The sequence below is a fragment of the Diabrotica undecimpunctata genome, chromosome 10 (genome assembly GCF_040954645.1).
Source record: "Diabrotica undecimpunctata isolate CICGRU chromosome 10, icDiaUnde3, whole genome shotgun sequence".
Lineage (NCBI taxonomy): Eukaryota > Metazoa > Arthropoda > Insecta > Coleoptera > Chrysomelidae > Diabrotica > Diabrotica undecimpunctata.
The window spans coordinates 69,634,972-69,657,117 of NC_092812.1; the positions used below are offsets into that span (position 1 = coordinate 69,634,972).

Consider the following 22,146-nt stretch of genomic DNA (forward strand, 5'->3'; position numbering starts at 1 on the left):
GTAATAATTGATTTCACACCTCTACACATACTAATGGAGAGTGTGAAAACAAAGATTGTATAAGATGTCCAACGAAGGAATCTGTATGTCCCAAGGCAACATGAGAAAGAAGTCCATAAAATATTTTATTCATTATTATTATTAAAAAGCGAAGTTGCCAGAAATGTCATTTCTAAGCTAGCCACCAAGTGTTACACAGACGCTTCTGGCAGCGACAGTGGTCACTGTAATAGGAGGATATAAGCCTAGAACAAAGCACAAAAAGTAAGCAAAATTCACAGCATCGTTCAAGTGGCAACTCATGCCAGTGGGAGATGCGCCCAAGTAATATTGGACAAAACTATCGGGGACAAGATATTGCCATAATGTCCAACAAGCTTCAAAGTAGTATGGGAGAGCTTAGAGAAATTCAATAAACTATTTAAACAAGGAAAAATTAGTTACTCTCCTATTAGTTCAGGAAACGAAGGTTTTCTACTCGCAATTTTTTAGGAAAAGATCGATTTACTTGAAAATTTGAGAATAAGTAGTGGTTAGTCCAAAGATCAAAATCTGTATGATGCTGAAAGACGCTTTTACCATGGGGGTAGTTGCCAACTCATCTCGGCGCCCTCAAAAGCGCCCGTCGACACAATATAGGTTTTGAAGTAGAGGGTAAATTTAACTTAATCGAAACTTGAAAAAGTTGCGAGGTTTTGTCTTATTTTAAGCTTTGTTTCCTGGACTATATGGATTCCATGATATCGGAATAGAGATAGACGAAACTGCCGACGAATGAGCCAAAAGAGAGGATTACTTACAGGTCACTATAGACTGTGTAATGTGAAAACATTAAATAAAAGATTTATCTAACAAAACCTCTAGATATAACAAACTTTCTGAGCAAAATAGCAAAATGCAAAATGCATGAACTAATTACAAAGAAACCATCAGAGAAGACAAGGAAAGGACACAAAGATTTTATCGGTTTCACAAGTCGGTGAAACTACATAAAAACACGGATCATATCCCAATCGGCAGAGGAGTCTCACAGGGTGATACCTTATTGACTAAACTGTTTACCGCAGTACTAGAATATGCTTGTAAAATACTTAACTGGGAAGAGAAAGGTCTGAACATTGACGGTAGAAGATAAACAAATTTGAAATTCGCAAACGATATAGTTTTTTTCTCGGAAAACCTCAAGGAGATATGTACAATTCTACATAAACTTCAGTTAGTGTGTGTCAGTTTGGGTCTTAAAATAAACATCTCCACAATAAAATTCAGAAATATCAATATTGGAGATGGTCTTCAGTAAGAACATGACACAACCAACACATATTAATATAAACCGCATTCAAATTGAAAAAGTATCAAGTTACAAATACTTGGGTACTTCAATAAACGAAACTGGAGACCAAGACAATGAAATAAAAAGACGTATCGAAATTGCCAGGGCCACTTTCATAAAGATGAGGAAATTTTTCTGCAACAGAGATATAAGCATTCCTCTCCGATTAAGAATGCTAAGGGGCTACGTATTTAACACGCTATTATACGGTGTAAATGCCTGGACTCACAAGCAGAACAATATAAAAAATATTGAAAGTTTCGAGATGTGGTGCTACCGTCGAATGCTGAAGATAAGTTGGGTTGAAAGAGTTACAAATTTTGAAGTAATGCAAAGGATAGGAAAAGACCCAGAAATGTTGTCAATGATCAAACGAAGAAAACTCGAATATTTGGGTCACGTGATGAGAGGACATAAATACGCATTACTTCAAAATATAATGCAAGGAAAAATAGAAGGAAAACGGAATCCAGGCCGTAGAAGAATGTCATGGCTGCGTAATTTGAGAGAGTGGTTTGGCTGTACCACTAATGAACTCTTTAGGTCAGCTGTAAACAAGGTCAGGATAGCCTTGATGATTTCCAATCTCCGATAGGAGTGGCACAAGAAGAAGAAGACAACGAAGTAGAGCTGGTGGAAAAATACATATACCTTGGACACGAAATAAAGATCACAAGAGATAACCAAACATGCGAACTATGAAGAAGAATGAACCGGGCATAGGCAGCCTATGGAAAACCCAAAGAAATCTTTAAAAGCGCTATACCAATTTCTTTAAAACATAAAACATTTGACCAAGGTGTGTTGCCTGTGAAGACCTATGGTGCCGAAACTTTGACATTGACAGCTACAGCTTCTAAAACGCTGCAAATAGCTCAGAGGAAAATGGAAAGGTCAATGCTGAGTATATCGCTTCGTGACCGAGTTAAGAGTTAGGAGTTACCGATGTAATTTCCCGAATTGCCACATTGAAATGGAACTGGGTCGGACACGTCGCCCGAATCAGTGATGAAAGGTGAACGAAGAGATTGCTTTAGTGAAGGCCTAGGTTAGACAAAAGAAGTAGAGGAAGTCCCCCTATTCGTTGGACTGACGATTTCAAAAAAATGTCAAGAAATTCTATGAAAAGTGTTCAAGATAGAGCACAATGGACAAAAATGAGGGAGGTGTATGTCCAGCAGTAGACGCAAAGGGCTGGGTGATGACGATGATAAGTGTGACTTCTCCCCTAAAAGTAGTAACAGCAACAGTAACTCATCATCATCAGTGGCATCACAGCTCGTTATGAGTTAAAGTCTTCCTCTGGTTCGTTTTCCTATCAGCTCTCTTCGGTCAAAAACTTTTCTGGCTGTTGCGCCTTCCTTTCGCCTAATTACATGCCCTTTCGTTGTAAAATGAATTTTACAACGTCAGGTTCCCCAAAACTTCTGAACAACTCAAAGTTGTAACGTCTGCGCCACAAACCTGGTTCTTTTATTCCTCCATATATTCTGATAGGAGTTTTCGCTCTAACCGTTTAAGCAGTTCTTGGTCATTATGTAAAAGTGATCACGTTTTTACTTCATAGGTTAGCACTCGTCTTATTAGTGTTTTATAGACAGTCACTTAAATTTATCTTGGTAGTTTTCAGACCATCTATCTTCTCAAGCCATAGTAACTTATTAGTAAGCACTGCTATTCTTTGAATTTCTTAACAGTAACAGTAACTATCTTGTTGAAACGCATAACTACATTACACGCCGCGTCATGTTACGTTTTTATTGGAAGACATGTTCATTAAAAAATATAGTTTTTTTAGCTATTAGGTAAACACATTTTAAACATATAACCATAAAAAGGCTTTAAAAACCGTTAATGACGATGCTAAAAAGTTGATTACGTGCAATTAGAATATTTTTTAAGTACGTGTAAAATGGGTAAAACTCAGAATAGTTTGAAAGGAATCAATTTGGCAACAAATATAAAAAGTAATGAGTCAAAGGTAAATGATCTTTTTATTTGTAGAAAGTTTAATTATTTTTATCTACGACCGCTCACAGGTTTTGGAAGCATGTGATTGTATGTCATGTAATATAAAATATGTTTATTCGCTGTGAAAATAGGGAGAAAATAAAATTGAGTATACATATTATACAGATCGTGGTATTAAATACCACGAACTTACTCCTAATAAAACTAAATCGAATAATATTTCACATTTAATACAATCAAAAGAAAATATTAAAAATGTTCAAATGGAATTTATATATTATCTATATATTATATAGACATCTACATATATACATATATATATATATATATATATATATATATATATATATATATATATATATATATATATATATATTGTTATGCTATGTAAAATTGAGAATAATATTGGTTTGCTTTTAAAATATTTCAAAGTACGAAATATAAGTCAAATAATTCACCTAATAAACTATAAAAGATATTTCGAAGAAATGAAAGTCCATTATCTTTGGATTACCTGTAGTAAAAAAAATTTAAAGATATACATAAATTATTTTCTTTGTAAAATATATTCGAGTGACAAAGCTTAAGTGAAATGAACAATGCGACCGGGTTTTCCAAATGGACTTGTACAGTGAATAAGACAATAGGGTAGAATTTAGAAATTATATTTCTCCGTTATTTCTTAAGAATTTGTAGAAAACGATTAGCATGTTAATAGTTTTTAGGAAATTTATAATTGTAGGTAAAATTGTTGTTTGTCATCTAAATGGTAGATGGGGATAAATATGACGAACTTTGATTGGCAAAGAGTGGAAAAAGTGGGAGATTTATGTAGGAATGAGAGTTTAGCTAGATTTTAGAGGAAAAAAAGATCATGAGTTGTTTTCCAAGGGTGCAAGACGAACAGTCGTAGTTCTTTGGCGGTTCCCAAGTGATAGTAAGCATTAGAAGTGAATGTTTGTGAGTTTTCGTGGACTAAGTGTATCCTGACGGAAGCTGATCCAGTAAAATATTGTAAGTCATACTTTTCTACTTATATATTCCAAGAGTCACTGTTCAGGCCGGAACGAGAGATTCAGTTTATCGAGAGGAGAAGAGGCTAGCGTTTTCTTTTGAACGATACGTGCATCTGAAGGAGATCATTGAAGACGAGAGGCTCGCAATATTTGTTGTAAGATTGCTGATTACCTAGGGAACTGCTAAGAATAGATAGTGTAGGCTACAAGGAACAAGGATTTGGACAACTCATCATCAGAGAGATAGTTTTTTTTTACCATTCGTCAGTTTTTCTTTATCAACAAAGTTTTTTTAAATTGCTTCAGAAAAGATAGAAATATTTATCAGGAGATATAGAACAACAATTTTGATTTGAAATTTTAATTTATATAGTGTATAACATTAAATTTTGAAGGTTCACGTACGTAGAACAAAATTTTGATAATCCTTATATGAGATATTTTTTGTTTAAGATATTTGAGTGTGAATTTTATTTCAATATATAATTTTGTATCATATATGACTATTATTCCGATATTCCTTAGACCTTACCTATCATATGTAAAGCATAGATATTGAAGCACGAATATAACCCTGAGATAAGAGAATTAAATGTGTGATAAAATCATAATTGCATCATTTAAATAAGTTTAAGGGTACGAATAGAAATGGCAAGGGCAGCGTTCTTAAAATTCAAACAATTGTTCTGTGACAAAAATCTGAATACTGCGCTGAGACTGAGGTTTGTTGAATGTTACGTCTGGTCGCAACTATTGTAAGGGGTAGAAACATGGACCCTAAAAGCGCAAATAGTTAAAAAGATTGAAGCCTTTGAACTTTGGATATACCGGAGAATGTTAAGAATTCCATGGACTGCCAGGGTCACCAATGAGGAAGTGCTGAGAAGGATGGGTCGAGACAAAAAATTGTTGAGAACGATAAACGTACGCAAGACTGCATACCTTGGACACATACTAAGAAATAATAAATATAGTCTTCTGCAGGTCATCATGCAGGGTAGAGTCGATGGCAAAAAGGGAATAGGTAGAAAGAGGAAGTCATGGCTGCGAAATATTCGAGACTGGACAAACATGACTGTAGACGAATTATTCCACGTTGCAAAAGACAGAGAAGCTTTTAAAAATGTGGTCGCTAACCTCCGTTAATGGGGACGGCATAGGAAGAAGAAGAAATAAGTTTAATTATAATAAATAATTAATTAGCTAATTAATTGCTTGGCGCACCTCTGACTTTTAATATCACATTAATATATATATATATATATATATATATATATATATATATATATATATATATATATATATATATATATATATATCGAGAAAAGGAGTACGACCGTCAATCCAATCCCATCCTAGTTAATTTTGTATTGGATGATTTAGTATCTGACCGTTTGGGTCTTTTAGATTTCCAAATCCCTTTTATTAAGCGGTATGTTGATGACCTATTATTAGCCTTACCCCCAGACAAGATACAGGCCACCTTGTCTTTGTTCAATGAGTTTGATTTTCACTTACAGTTCACTGCTGAACTTGAGGACCCTACCACAAATAGTATTCCCTTCTTAGACATGCGTGTCATTAGAATGGGAGATAACACCTTAACCACAAGTTGGTATAGAAAACCAATGGCCTCTAATAGGTTTCTCAACTACCATTCCTGTCATCCCTACAAATATAAATTAAACCTAATTAAAGCTTTAAGCTGTAGGCTAAATAGACTGACACATCCGGTTAATCGAAGGGAATCCCTCCAATTACTTAGAAATATTCTAATTGAGAATTCATATCCATCTTTCCTCATTAATAAATACCTTTATGCACAGAGTTATGGTTCCTCTTTGAATGACATGCCCAATGGTGACCAACTCAGAATAATATCAAATAATTCAATTAATAACACTGTTCTGCCTAATGCTGTACTTGGGACTCCAACCACCCATTACTCATCTCTACCTTATTTTCCTCAAGTTACTGAAAAACTTATTAATCTGTACAAACAAAAAAATGTACCAGTTAAAATTGCGGTTAAAATGCTAAGACTGTCAGGAATTTGTTTTCTAAAACTAAAACACCCTTGTCCCTTCTGAAACAAGTAAATGTCATCTATCACATACCTTGTGCTGAGTGTGACTCATGCTACATCAGGCAGACAGGGAGATCACTGAGAGGGCGTCTTACGACACACCGCAGTGATATCAACTTATCTAAACATACTTGTGCTCTTGCCCAGCATGCTATAAACATTAAACACAGAGTGGACTTTAATGAAGTTAAGATTCTTGGCAATGAACGCAATCTCGTTAAAAGACAGTTTTTGGAAATGTGTTCAATACTTAAACACCCTAACGCTCTTAATAAGAGAACGGACATTAGTAACTTGAGCCAAATTTATCATGCATTAATATTGCAGAATTAGGCTTAATATGTTGTTTACTTTAAAAATTGTCCCCTAAGGTGTAGTTTCTATCATATTTTCATATTAAATAATTTCAAATAAAATAAAATAGTTTCTTACTTTAATTATATAGATTTATTTAACTTACAATTTATTGATTATTTTGTCAATGTTACTTTTACATATTTAAATAATTGTTTCTGCTCAAATAATTTAATAAAATTTTATAATAAAATAGATTCATAGAATCTATATTATTCTCAGTTCCAAATGTATGAACCTTGGACTGATGGAGGTTGAATCAATCTTCACCTGTTGCTGGCTATTCTGCCACAACATTAACTTTTTAAAAAATGCCTTGCTGTTCTGTCACATTTTGACCTCAAGGCCACTGTCTTTTCTCGTTCGGCGTGGTACCTAAGCGACAGCGACTGAGGCGCTTAAGAGTGGTAACTTCATTATATAATTTTTTTAAATATCTATAATTCAATTTTTTAATAATGTTACCTAAAGTTAAAATAAAATTTAAACAATAATATACTGTTGGAAGTGCATCATATTTATGATCTTTTTGGTTCTCCGTAAATTAATGTTTTTTACTTAAGTTTTTTCACATATTTTTTGAACTGATGATGCTGATTGATTAAGAAGCGAAACGTCTTCAATAAATAGATGAAGTAACCACCTTCTTTGTCTTTTATTTCTCCACTTTGACCGAAAACCCACCACTCTTCGAGTGTTCCTTAGTATATATATATATATATATATATATATATATATATATATATATATATATATATATATATATATATATATATATAAGTAAACGTTAAATAGTGGGTTTGCAGCAATAAAAAATGAAACGTGTACTCTTTTAAATTTTTATTCCAAGCTTTCGGACATTGGTTATGTCCTTCATCAGGGAGCTACAAATGTGATTAATAAATTGTTGGTGTTGGTATAATTAATTAAAAATTGTTTCTACTTACAAACTTAACATTATAACACATCTTCGTTGATACAACCTCGTTAAGTTTGTAAGTAGAAACAATTTTTAATTAATTATACCAACACCAACAATTTATTAATCACATTTGTAGCTCCCTGATGAAGGACATAACCAATGTCCGAAAGCTTGGAATAAAAATTTAAAAGAGTACACGTTTCATTTTTTATTGCTGCAAACCCACTATTTAACGTTTACTTCCTTACGTTGTCAGCAAATACTTTTTGTTCATTATATATATATATATATATATATATATATATATATATATATATATATATATATATATATACAGGATGTTGCATTGGGAAGCGGAAATTCTTAAATGGTGAATAGAGTTTACTTTTATATCCGAGTTACAGGGTGTTTTATCGATTTTGCTTATTTCTTTTTGAATTTATAACTTCCTGTATATACACCATAGGAACCACCCTGTATATTAGAATTGTGATAATATTTTTTAATGTTTTAGTAAAGAATTGAATATAATCAGGTCGTTTTCATTCCAATTAAAAAATTTCGTTAATTATGCAACAATTTAATATAACATAAATTAAAACAGATAAGCATTATAACGATTAGACTAGGGAAATAACGTTTTTTCGTGACACTGAACCGGCCAGACAAACGACAGTTGCATCAACTGCATTTCCTGCAACCGATTTTTTGGACTTAATTAGTTATTAACAAATTAAGGTCAAAAAACGGTAAATTTAAAACATTTGAAACAAATTTAAGAGTAATAAACTTAGTCATATAAAAACCTTTAAAATGTATATTGTAAAATTATAAAAGATATTGTAAAAACAATTACAATATCTTTATAACTATTGCCTGCAGGAAAATATTTTTTTCATATTTGTAAAGCTTGCATTTTTCTACAAATTAAAAAAAAAGAAAACAGTTGTCTTTTAGGACGAAGTTAGTCCCGTTTTTATTAATTGACAGCAGCTTTGTTTATAACAATTATGAGATCTAATTAGCGTCAATTTGAAACAACATACTTTAAAGTTTTGATATGCAAAATTTGAAAAAGATTGCCTTTTAATGAAATTGTCAACAAAACTTCAAAATGTGGTCCTAAAAATCGACCGGCTTTAAAACTCGCGGGACTGATGGAGGGTGGATGGGGAAGGTGGTGTTAACTGTATTTCTCGCTCTTGTGTATGGATTTCAACATTTCTTTTTCTAATTTGTATGAACTTTTTGCGTACATTACGAATATGTATTATTTAAATAAATAAATTGTTAAATAAACCATCTAATTTGTTTAAACAATTTTATGTTCAATTAATATTTTTGTTTAGTACTATTTGTCCAAATAAATCTATATTTAGGTTTATTTGAACCATAAAAATTATATTCTGAAACATAAATATTTATGCTTAATATATAATTCTTCAATAAACGTCGTAAATAATTTATTTATAATAAATGTAATGAAAAAAAACAAATTATATTGCTTATTCAATTATTTCTAAACATAGTATTGGTATAGTATAGAAATTTGAGATTTTTCCTAATGGAAAAATTTTCTCAATGGAATATTGTATAGCAACCTATTTATTTATTTATTCAACAATTTTTAAACAAATTATACAAAAATGTTTTTTGATTCGAAATTACTCGAATTACTCGAGTACTTCGAGTTATTCGAAGACGAAAGTTATTCTTGTGTGTTTTTTCGTAAAATACTTTAAACGTAAAATGCAAATAAACAATTAAAAATGCTAAAAAAAGCAAATTTTAACGTTTTTTCAATGCCATTTTTCAACATCGAATTTAGAAAATAAAAAATATGAGGTAAAAGCTTAAGTCCATTAGTTTCAAAATGCGCAAATCCATTTTAATTTTATATGGCATAAGTAAGCTTAAAACATTCATAAAAAATTGATATACCGTTGCGTTTCGGGATATATAGACTTGACGAACGTCTACATTTTAACGTTCGAAACGTATTGTTTATTTCTTACCCACAAGCTGAATCTTATTTTAATCGAAATAATAACATGCTACAACATTACAGTAAAAAGTTTATCCAAAGTTTACCACGGGAAGCTGTTTATTTATAACAATTTTTCAACAAATAAAACATTTCATTTTTAATTGAATCCAAGTTATTCTTTCGTTTATAATAATTTAAACGCATTTTTAATCTACTTGACTTAAGCTTTCATCTCATATTTTTGTTTTTTTTTTTTTTTTTAATTTGATGTCCAACCTATTAAAAAATGACCTCGAAAAACGCTAAAATAGGTTTTTCGTCTATTTTAGTTGGTTATTTGGCATTTACGCTCAAAGAAAGCGTTTTACTAAAAAAACTCAAAGAATGACTGTTATCTTAAAATAACCCAAATTATTAAGAAAAAGTGATTTCGAAGTGAAAAAGCCAATAAATAGAAAATTTTTGGTAAACTTTTTAACATAGCATATTGGCATCATAATAAATATATCGATTAAAACAAGTTTCAACATGTGGGGTATTAAATCGACCTTATTCGACAAAAGCCTCCCGCCTAGCATGTTTAGCAAGAAATAGAACCTAGGTTATTTGAGATTATTTATTTCCAAAGCAATAGATTTGTTTTTCTTATAAAATCTAAAATAAATAAATTATGTACGACGGTTATTAAAGAAGTATATATAACTCATAAATGTTTATGTTTTACAATAAAAATTAGCTCAAATAATACAAAAAAAAATAAAAAATTGAAAAAAAATTGTTTAAACAAATTAGATGGTTTATTTAACAATTTATTCATTTAAATAATACATATTGGTAATATACGCAAAACGTACATACAAATTAAAAAAAGAAACGTCGAAATCCATAAACAAGAACCAGAGATACAATTAACAGCTCCTTCCACTTCCCCCGGTACCACGAGTTTCAAAGCCGGCCGATTTTTAGGACCACATTTTGATGTTTTGTGGACGATTCCATTTTTTTGAATTTTGCACATTAAAATTTTAAAGAATGTTGTTTCAAATATGCTAATAAGATCTCTTAATTATTATAAACAACTGCAAACTGCTTTAATTAAAAAAAAAACTAACGTCGCCCCAAATTATCCTATGACAACTTTTTCTTTTTTTAAATTTGTAGAAAAATGCAAGCTTTCCAAATTTAAAAAAATAATTTTCTGTAGGCAACAGTTAAAAAGTTTTAGTGTAAATGTTTATAAGCAAAAAGTTGATATGTTTTTGAACTATTTAAAATTATTTTTCTTTACTTTTTTTAATAAAGTTGATAGAATGATCTTTCTTCATTCATAAGATATCCGTAGAATTATTGACTACTATAACTTCATCATTTTTGACTTGACTAATTTTGGATAAACAAATAAAATAACTTTTAAACGATTAGACCGATCGCTTTGAGATTTTTATTATGTTTTAAGCACGGCAATACCCAACATTATGTGTAATATGAAGGTTCTAATTTAATTTTTAAAAAAGTTTATAAAAAACTAAAATTTCTGGCTTATTTTGTAACTTTCTAAGCAAGAAATAAGGATCAAAACATTAAACAAAACGCCATTTTAAAGGTTATTATATGACTTTAAATTTACCGTTTTTTGACATTAATTTGTTAATAACTATGTCCAAAAAATCAACTGCAGGAAACATATAGGTTTTTGTTACAGAAGTAAATACTTCTCAAAACAACTGTCTCTTGCCTGGTCGGTTCAGTATCTCAAACAGGCTACTTTTTTGCTTATTTTCCTCACCTAAATTGTTTGTCCACCATTTTGCTATAAACATGTCCTTGCTCGCTGTAAATCGAGTCGTTATTAAAATCACTGCGGCACTTCGTATGAGTACGGAAGGGAATCTTTCTTTTTATTTAATATTTAACTTCATTCAAGCGAATTTAGGCTTATGTTATTGAAGACTTTTTTTACATATTCCTATCTTTCCTCTTTCCTCCACTCTAATTTTCCATAGTTTCCAACTGTAGTAACTAATATCTCCCAAATATATACGACAGATAAACAAGCACCTTCTTGGTAGTTAACATTTCTTGTTGTCTGTTCATTCTCCTTTTTTGCTTTACACAAAATTACGACTACCACAATCGATAGAAAACAACAAGTAAGATTGATTTCGTTGAACGGCATCAGATTACATGGTTTTAAACAAATTTGAAATGCAGATACTGACAAAGGGTTTTATTTTCGAGGCGTAGGCAGCTCCACAGAAATCTAAAGTGCAGGGAACTTTTCTGAAATATTTATTTTGCTAATATATATATATATATATATATATATATATATATATATATATATATATATATATATATACATATATGTAATTTTTTGCATAATATATACATATAAAATAACGAAACAGATCGGAATACGTCTTAATTTGTTTGGATTTAAATGACCGTGTAGGACATCGACCAGTACCAGGACTTTGGTGAGAACTCAGTTATTGAATGCCGGAAAGTTCTAAAACAATTCGCAACCTTAAACACACAAACTCTTTTTCCTTTAGAATAGTAGAACAATTTTTTACGTATTGAATAATGAGATTCCTATAAACTTGCAAGCTAAATATTACAATATTTTTATTTTTGCCTTTGTACACACTGATTAGAGACCGTGGCACTTACTTACTTATTATGCGAGAAGACTTAGAACATCACAGAGAATCATGGAGAAAGCAATTCTACAATTTTACTGAGATACACAATCAGAAACGAAGAGATCAGAAACATAACCAAAATAAGAGATGTAGTAGAGTTGACTAAACTGTGACATTGGTTCTCGGAGCAAGAAAATCTGAAAATAGACGGGCACGTCGAGTAAAAGAATAGAGACCAAGACAAATGAAAAAAAGGTAGAGGCAAGCTAACTAAAAAAAATATTTAGACGATATCCGAATCATAGCTGGAAGATAATGGAAACGTAAAGCTCATGACATATATCAATGGAGAAACTTGGATGAGGCCTTCTCCAGGAGTGAATGATTGAGTTGAAAAAGAAGATAAAGGCGATAAAAGAAAAGCCAAAAACAATAAACAATTAATGTAAATGAGGCAAAAAAATCAGAACTTGAAAAGAAAAGAAGTAAAGCAACTACAGGAAAGAATCGAACGTATAGAGAAATACAGTAAGAAGAAAAACCTGATAATATCAGGATTAAAAATGAACACAATCAACTATAGAAACATAAAAGACGAACAAGTAACAGAGAAATTAAGAAATGCCATAAATATTGGGGAGAATCTCGGCGTTTTAAAAATATTAACAATGCTAGAAAAAGCATAGATATTGAAAAACAAGAGCAAGTTAAAAAAACCACGATCGCATTTACATAAACAATGACCTAACAATGCAAGAAAAGGATGCAGTCTGATTATTGAATGCAGTGTTGAATGGAACAAACGTGTCCAGGGCAGCCAAGATTTGAACTTGTGAAACAGTAGTGAGACGAACGGTGTTGTATGCATGTGAAACTTGGACAATGAATCAGAAAGAAGAAAAAATGTTAGAGATTTGGGAGAGGAAAATCTTGGGAAAAGTTTGTATTGGTATAAAGGAGGCTAACGGGGAATGGAAAAAAAGAACAGGAGCTAATGGAGATGTAAAAGACTCACAAAATAACACAGAAAATCGGGGAACGAAGAATTAGATGGTTGGGACATGTTTTACGAATGCCAAAAGAAAAGAACCTTAAGATGTCTGCAAGCCAGGGAAGAAATGAAGAGGGATACCACGAACGAATTGGTTTAATGCCGTCCGTACTGACGAGGAAATGGGAACAAGAGACTGGAGAGAACAAGTGAAGGACCGGAAGAAGTGTGATAAACTAGTCAAGAGTATCGAAGCCAAAGGCCTCTACGACCTGTAGTGCTGTTATAATATATAATATATATATATATATATATATATATATATATATATATATATATATATATATATATATATATTGTACAAAATAAATCTTTTAGACCTTTTCTGCACCTTTGATTTGTATTGGGCAGCTGATACCTCCAAACCGCAACGCCTTGCCAATTTCTGTATTTGGAATTTATTTAATGCCAGCATGTGATTGCAATTTAGAATCACATGTTATCTTCTCTTCAGACGTGCTTAAATATATGTAGGTGTAAGTATATGTTAAACTTGAAATTTCGGGAGTTATATGTGCTTTCTGTGTTTGTCTCCTTGCCGAAACGTCGTCAAAATAATGGTTTTTCTCAAAACCAAAATTATTCAACGCGGAGTCAAACCCGGAAAACCACAGAAAGCATATATATATATATATATATATATATATATATATATATATATATATATATATATATATATATATATATATATTAATGCTTATGTCAATAAAAGATATTTTAAAATAAATCAGAAAAAACTTCAAAAAGTATTCGTCAAAAGATTAAAGGTTTTTAAGTTTTTACAATTTTAATCTTTCTGGCAATTTATGTTAACAAACTCTTTATGGATTCAAATTTAAATATATGTTTAAATAGATGAAAAACTTTATATAGCGGTTAGAAGTATTAAATTTATATTTATTCACTAAGGGTAACTTACGTAGGGATGATACACGCAATAAATTATAAGCAATCTTTTTGGTAATAAATACTGGATTCGATAAAAGCATTTCTACTTTTAAACATAATCAAATACGAAAAAACATTTAAATGCTTTTAATTCATGAACTACTATTTGTGTCCCCAGCTAATAAATGTTTGGAAGTTTACGCGGGGTCATACAGGTTGAAGTAAAAAATTTATTATGTAATGTTTAGAGGTGGCGAATTTTGTGTTTGACTAATTGGATTAGCAATTGAGGAAGACATGCAGGGATGATATATTGGGAAAATAAATTAAGAATAGTCTTATTGTCAATAAACGTTCGATGGAATAATAGCGCACTTTTGAGAATATAAGTTTGAAATCATTGTTAATAACAATATATTGAATTAATTGCAGAAGCAATAGATTTCAATCAAAAACTAAAAGAACTATGTAAATAATTTATTTTAATAAAGAATGACGCTTGTTTCTTCATTTAATAATTGTTTAGTAGTTGATAGGTTATGTACATTCAAATAAAAAATTGTACTGTTTAGAGGTGGTGAATTTGGTGTTTGTGTAAATAGAATTACCAACTAGGGGTTGATAAAAAATTGGGACTTACAATAAGCACTAGTGTCGTCAGTGGTGCCGTTGACTGTTCCGTCAGGAAGAATTTGTAAATGTCGATTCTTGATAAACATTTGTATTTTTCTGGCGGTACCAGTGACGTGAGAGAGATTTGTGCTCCTTTCGTTGCGTGCTGCTGGATCCTCTAGCAATGACTCTTCTGAAGAAGTAGGGGTTGTGCTATCTGTTCGAAAAGGGGTCAGATTATTGCAAGAGTCAGCTAATGGAGCAGCGTATACGAGACCACAAATTGAAGCAGCTAACAGTCCCAGAAACGTTTTCACCATGACTGGGACATAGTGTCGCACTGCTTGCTCACTGGCGTTGTCGACTCCGGTGTCGACCGTTGATCTTAAACACCGTCACAACACACGTTGACGTTATCACCATAACTCTCTATTATTACACACGCGCTACTTCTTCGCCGGTCGCGAACAGACTAACTAAAAATACCGAACTCACCGTGTCTGTGTCTATTAGCCGATACGATACGGGTGCGATCACTGCGATCTCTTTATGCCCATGCGGTCGCATGCTGTATGCCGGTCTAAACCCGATGACGCTTGATCTTTAGGATTTGTCTTGTTTTCCTGCTATTCTGCCTGCCGATCGCAACGTCTAGACGCCCGCCTTTCAAATGTACTCAATCTTAAGTCTTACATCCCGGCAGAAAATACAAAACTTCATCGACTACCACACTTAAAAAAAATCGGGGACTTTCTTAAATATTTTCTGCCCCACTTCTACACCATACCTATTCCTGCTTAATACGCACAGCAGAAACCAATTTCATAGGAATTATAGCGTCAAATTGTCCTTCTGCGAAACAGCGAATTAATGATATAAACTGTGTGCAAAATCTCACGTCCACTTTCAGTCTACTTAAATACTTACGTGCATTTTAATAGCAAAAAATGTATTGTATAAATTATAAAATACAAATAATATAATACTAATAACAATAGATCAATAATTGCTGTGTCAGTAACACACTATTTATAGAAAAATTAATTTAATAACTCAATTTATATCTATAATATGATATTACGCTACTCTGATCTCTTTTAAATAAGTAAATATGAATGATGCTTAAAAATTTTTTGTTCTAATTAAAACTACGATAAAATGTATAGATTACATGGATTGTTTAAAACCAGAATCACTTATGTCTTAATTACGTAGGGTAAACAATAACTATAAATAGTTGTTATAAAAAAATAAAAAATGGAACACTAACAAAACAATCCATCTGCTTGATAAAAAAAAAGATGAGTACAGAAGTACAGATATACAAAAAACAAAGTCAATAAAACATGTAAATGTGAACAAGTGAAAAAAGTTTTATTTGTGGATTATGCTACTAAATAAAACTCAATAAGAACTTCAACAATATCTTGTGATATGTATGTAAAGTAAATACCCCAGGAAACATAAACATAGCAAATCTAATCAGAGTTATTATAATTTTTTGTGTAGAGTTCAAGCAAACATATTTGACTAACAGATAAACGTTTCGTTAACGAAAGGGGTAAGATATATATACAGGGTTATTCAAGTTTTTCGACATGAAAGTTTACGGTTATACTGTGCGATTTAAAAATAGTTTTATCTTTTGTGTCTTGTAGAAATATATTTTAAAATTGTTTCGGTAATATACAGGGGTGTCCAAAAAAATGTCAAATATATTCAAATCCCCTTTTGGACCCGTAAGGTCTAGGAGTATAAACTGTTTATATTTATATGGACTTTACAAAAATTTACTAGTCCTTCCTGTTTTTCGCTATTTATTTCGCTTCATGCATGTTTTGTCGCTCTGCTTCAATACCTTTGCAACCGCATTATTCCAAGTACCTTTAGATCTTCCTCTTCTTCTCTTTTTTATCGATCTTGATTCCCATATTTGCTTACCAGGTATTGTGCTGTTCATTGTGTGAACTCTAACCCTAAACAGCCAAGGTGCCTCCTTCCTCTAATGCCTCGCTAAGTCGCTGATAGAAAATACTCGACTATTCGAGTATGCACGTGTCCGACCGTAGGTGTTTTAGTGGCGACGATAAAGTTCTAAGGAGTTTCGCAAAATATATATATATATATATATATATATATATATATATATATATATATATATATAAAGAAAAATTATATTGAAGAAGTCAGTCGATAATATAAATTTGTAAGGTTTAGTAAATAAATGTTATAAATTGACTGTGTTTTTAGTGTTAGTATTAGAAGACTGTAAATAAATTAAAATAAGTGTTAGAAGGCTGTAAATAAATTAAAATAAAGATTACATTGGTGTCAGAAGTGGGATATTTAAATATATTCTGTGAAAAAATGGCTACGACTATTACCGATTTAAAAGTAACGGATTTATGACGTTAATTAGAAGATACATAACTACATTCTATTGGGAAAAAGGTTGAATTAGCCCAACGGCTGAAGGACGCCCTGTAAGAAGAGGGTTTTGATCCAGAAACATATGTGTTTGAGAACAAGCATGCTGCTTTCATTTCGTCGATTTTCAAAGTTTTTGGTGATATCAGATCGTTGGAAAACAAAGTTTCTGACGATATCACATCTTTGGAAAGCAAACTTTCTGTTGATATTTCCAAAAAGTTTCTATTTCTTTTGAAAATAAAGTTCCTAACGATATTTCTTCTCTGGAAAGCAGAGTTTCTTGTGATTTTTCCAAAGTTTTCTTTGTTTCTTTGGAAAATAAAGTCACTTCTGAGATTTCTTCTCTTGACGATAAAATATATTCGTTGAAAACTAAGCTGCTGTCGATATTTAAAGAGATTGAAAAGATTTCCTCTTTTGAACAGAAACTGAAAGAGATTGAAAAGAAGATGGAGGAAACAGGAACGACAGACAGAGGAATTCGATGAATTGTAGTAGGAGCAAAAGACCACGAGGCAAAATTTAAGTTGAAGCCACGGCCGATATTTGAAGATTGTGGATGCTTTATTCGTGTTAAAGTCCCAACTTCCGACGGAAAATCATCATAGAATAACTACATAAAACAGTTAGAATCGGCTGCAAAAGCGAATGGATGGTCAGAAAAAGAAAAGGCTGTAAACATGACTATTGCTCTTCGATGAGATGTCTTGGATGTGCTTCAGACTATAGCCATAAAGGAAACAGATGATTTTTCCATATTTTCTAGTTTCTTCAAATTTTGTAAATATTCTTCGTCGTTCTATTCTTGAATGTGTCTTGCATTGTTGTCTTTTGTTGAGAATCGTAACGTTTTTCTGGATCTTGGCTCGTCTAGAGCCTGTTTGTAGACAATGGGTTTTCCTGATTCAATCCCCTAGTGTCCTTAAACTGATTTGAAAGACGTTTTTCTTCTTACTGTATTTCTTTATGTATTCGATTCTTTCCTGTAGTTGCTTTGTTCCTGTTGAAGAAGAAGGACTGTAAAAACATATTCCTAAATCTATTTAACACAATCTACATAACAGGTGTAATCAGAAACAATGGACTTCCTCAGCTCTGACGTTACAATGGGCGAGGATTTTAAAAACCTTTCCAAACGTTTCTAATTTGTGTGTATTTGTCCCATACGAAGTTGAAAATATTGGTTTTTTAATTGTTTAAAGAATAAATAAGAACTTTTGGTTATGAACATTCATTCTATGCGATTGGTATTATTTGATGGAGGAGAAACCAAAATGGCGGACCGTCCCTCCCTGCCAATTCCATGTTCAAATTTCTGTAAGTAATTTTTCTGCTTTTTATTGACTGAATACTTATCTTGAGGACTTGTTCTTTTCATTTGTAAATATCTATAATATCCTTCCTAATAATAATAATCCTTCCATTCATATTTTTCAAGCCGTTACCATGAAAACGTGTATGTCGTCTGGCGGAGACATTGGAATTGTAGTTATATTTTTTACCGTTTGGATTTGGTTATTAAAATATACCTATGATTAGAATTTTTTCTTAAAATCTGTGATATCCTGATAACATTTTTGTGAAGTGAAAACTAATAAAAACTATTAGACCGAATAATTTTTTTATGATAAAAATATTTTTATAAGCTGTTCTAAACCTGGAATACTTCTGGTAAAACAAGTTTACTGTTTGGAAATAATAAACTAAATATTTTTAAATTCGTAATATGTGTATAGGTTATACTATTTGAATGTGCCGGAATGTGAATGGATTCAAGAATGTGCCGACACCGTTTTGATGAAGTGAAGTGAACTTGTGACAGAAGAGTAAGAAACGATATCGGATGGTACCTTAACTACTTCAAACAGGACGTCTTCTAATAGCACTGCTGGCGAAGATAACAATCCAGTTGCGCAAGCCGTAAGTAGCAGTGAAAGATACTTCTGTAAAAAAATTCAGCTTTTGAACCATGCTTTCCAGCACCAGATAATACTCCTTAGAAATAAATGCTGTAAATCTTCCACCTCATGCATATGTATATTCCTGAGAGTATTTTCAGAGTTATTTTAGATCAGTCAAATAAAAAGTATGTGGAAAAAACTGGAAAACTGCTCTTGAATGGTGTGGAAGATATAAAAATGTTTTTTTCAGCAAGTTTGATGATGTCTTTTATTGAATATCCTCGGATTAGGATGTACTAGTCCTGCAAAACCAAAGTAGCATGTATAAATAACCTCATGCCAAGAAATAAATATTTTTGTATACGAAAGAATCTGAAGGTTGTGTATGATGGTGACGTAACGCAAAAAAATACCAACAAGTTTTTGAAAGTAGAACCACTGATCAGATCAGTTAAAACAGATTGTTTGCTGAATCTAAAGTCTCAAGTAGTGGCTATAGATGGACAAATGATTCCTTTCTGCGGGCATCGCCTACCCAGACAAGTAACTAATACAAAGCCCAATCCGTGCGGGTTGAAAAATTTTTTCGTAGCTGCTCCAAGTGGACTGCTACTGGATTTTTTCTTTTACCAGTGAAAAGGTGACCCTATAGTTGATAATGAACGTTTCAAACCTCTAGATGTTGGGCATAAGGCTGTCTTCCTGAGTATGTTTCCTTCTGATGTTCTAGTTTATATCCATATATATTTTAATTATGAACATCTTATAGATTTATTAAATTCAGAAAGAGAAGCTACAGGTACTGGCACTTTTGAAATAAGTAAAAATACCCAAAACTCCAAATAAGAAGTGATACTGATTTGAGAAAAGAAGGTAGGGGGCAATTGATGAGAGTTTAAGATAAGACGGGTAAGTTTGTAAAATCGTTTGATTACAAAGCCGTAGTTTTGATGTCAAATAGAGAGGGTTCACAACATATCGATAAGTGTACAAGATGGTGCAAAATACAAAAGAGATTCATTGAAGTCAACAGGCCTCTGGTAGTTAAGGTCTGCAATACCAATATGGAAGGCATTGACTTCTTAGACCGAATTATAAGTAATTACAGGGCTTCTGCGCGAACTAGGAAATAGACAGTTAGTTTAGGTTAGGTTAGGAATTGCTCCGTAAAAACAGACTTTACATTTACCAGAAATCCCAACACCAGCCAAGAAGAAAAAATGCCGAATAACAGGATCTTCAGCCAACACAGCTAGAATCAGGTGTTCTACATGCCCGGTGTTCCTCTGTCTCCAAAAAAACAGAAACCGCTTAAAGCTGTACCTTGAATTATTACCATTGCGTCAACTCAGCCAGAATCAGATGTTCTAGATGTTAGGTGTTCCTCTGCCTCCAAAAAAACCGAAATAGCATCAAGGTTAGGAATGAACTGACATCAGTACGTTATCTACCAATTATTTTTTATCATATTTTATTACTTAGTAAATGATATAATTAATGTTGTGTATTTATTTCCCATGTATTCATAAAAAATTAAGGCTATGTTACTCATAAAACACAAATTGTTTTTGAGAATTTTTGATTATCTTAAAACCCAATGTCGTCCATAAGAGGCATGGAGTTTTAAAGATGGCCGCCATAAAAAAATTATTTTTCTTATTATATGTCTAATGTAACATAAAACACGCATAAAAAATTAAATTAAAAAACAAAAAATTTCTTGGAACTGAAGAGGTTATGCAAAATATACCAGATATGCAAAAAAATACATTGTGCATATATTCTGATCTCTACTCATAAGACAACGCATGACAGATGAAATCAATAATCGATTAATGAACATTAAAGAACAAATTCTTCAAAATACTAAAACGGATACAGAATGGTTATTAATAAAGAAAGAAATAGATAAAAGTCAAAAGGAAATTCTAACAACAAAAGAATTAACCGGCGCACCTTAACTGGCTCCCAAGCTCTATAAAACCACGCGAATTAGCTACCAACTCCATGCATAAACTGGTCCCCGCTCATTACAAAATTCCCTTAAATTGAATCACCTTCTGAAACTTAGATTTTGACAAAAACAGGTATAACATACACCAGAAATTAGAAATGTAGTCATAAACAATTTGTTTATTAAAAAAACACCAACTTGTAGACAACCTACAGGTTACAGCCTTCTTGACATATTTTTTACAAACTTAAAAGTAGTTATACATTTTTTTTTTGTAAAAGACATATTTGAGTAACGAAATACCTTGTGGAAATTATATTTAAAACTGTTCACCACTAGCATGGGTTTTTCCCTTTCACTTAACATTTCTGTAGCTCACATCTTCTACGACAATATGATCAAGTATATCATCAACATATGATCAAGTACTTCTTCTTCTTCCTCTTTATAAGCAATTCTGCTTGTTCATTGCCGGATTAATACCTCTATGGAAGGTTTTCACGTTACATTTTCTTCTAATGTCTTCACTTCTCTTTCGATCTCTCAGCGTATTTCCTGTAATTCTTCTCAGAATTTCCATCTCTGTCGTTTCCAGTAGCCTTGGCGTTGTGGCTGTGTCGGGTCTTGTTTCTGAGGCATATGTCATTATTGGTCTTACACTGTCTTTATAAATTCTTGACTTCATCTCAGTGTTAATGTGTCTATTTGCTTTTTGTACTTGATCTCTCACTTCTTTGTCCAGGTCTCCATAGCTGGACAGTGTAATGCCCAGGTATTTAATTTCCATTACTTGTTCAATACTGATGCCATCAATTTCTATTTTACATCTGGTTGGTTCTTTGCTGACTACTATTGTTTTAGTTTTTCAAAATGAGATTGCCATATTAAATTCTTTGCTCTTATGTTAAATCTGTGGACCAGTCTTTGCAGACTATCTTCATCTTGGGCTATCAATATTGCGTTGTCTGCATAACTGAGTATTTTTATTTCTTTGTT

General features: G+C 31.9%; 1 protein-coding gene across 1 annotated transcript in view; it reads right to left on the bottom strand.

The window, feature by feature from the left end:
* LOC140452352 (uncharacterized) overlaps positions 1-15,601 on the bottom strand; it is a 328,430-nt gene extending 312,829 nt beyond the window's left edge. The window contains exon 1 of the mRNA XM_072546556.1: positions 14,894-15,601. Within this exon, the coding sequence (XP_072402657.1) occupies positions 14,894-15,185 (292 nt within the window). The 5' untranslated portion in view covers positions 15,186-15,601. The remainder of the gene's footprint in view (positions 1-14,893) is intronic.
* Positions 15,602-22,146: the final 6,545 nt, after the last annotated feature.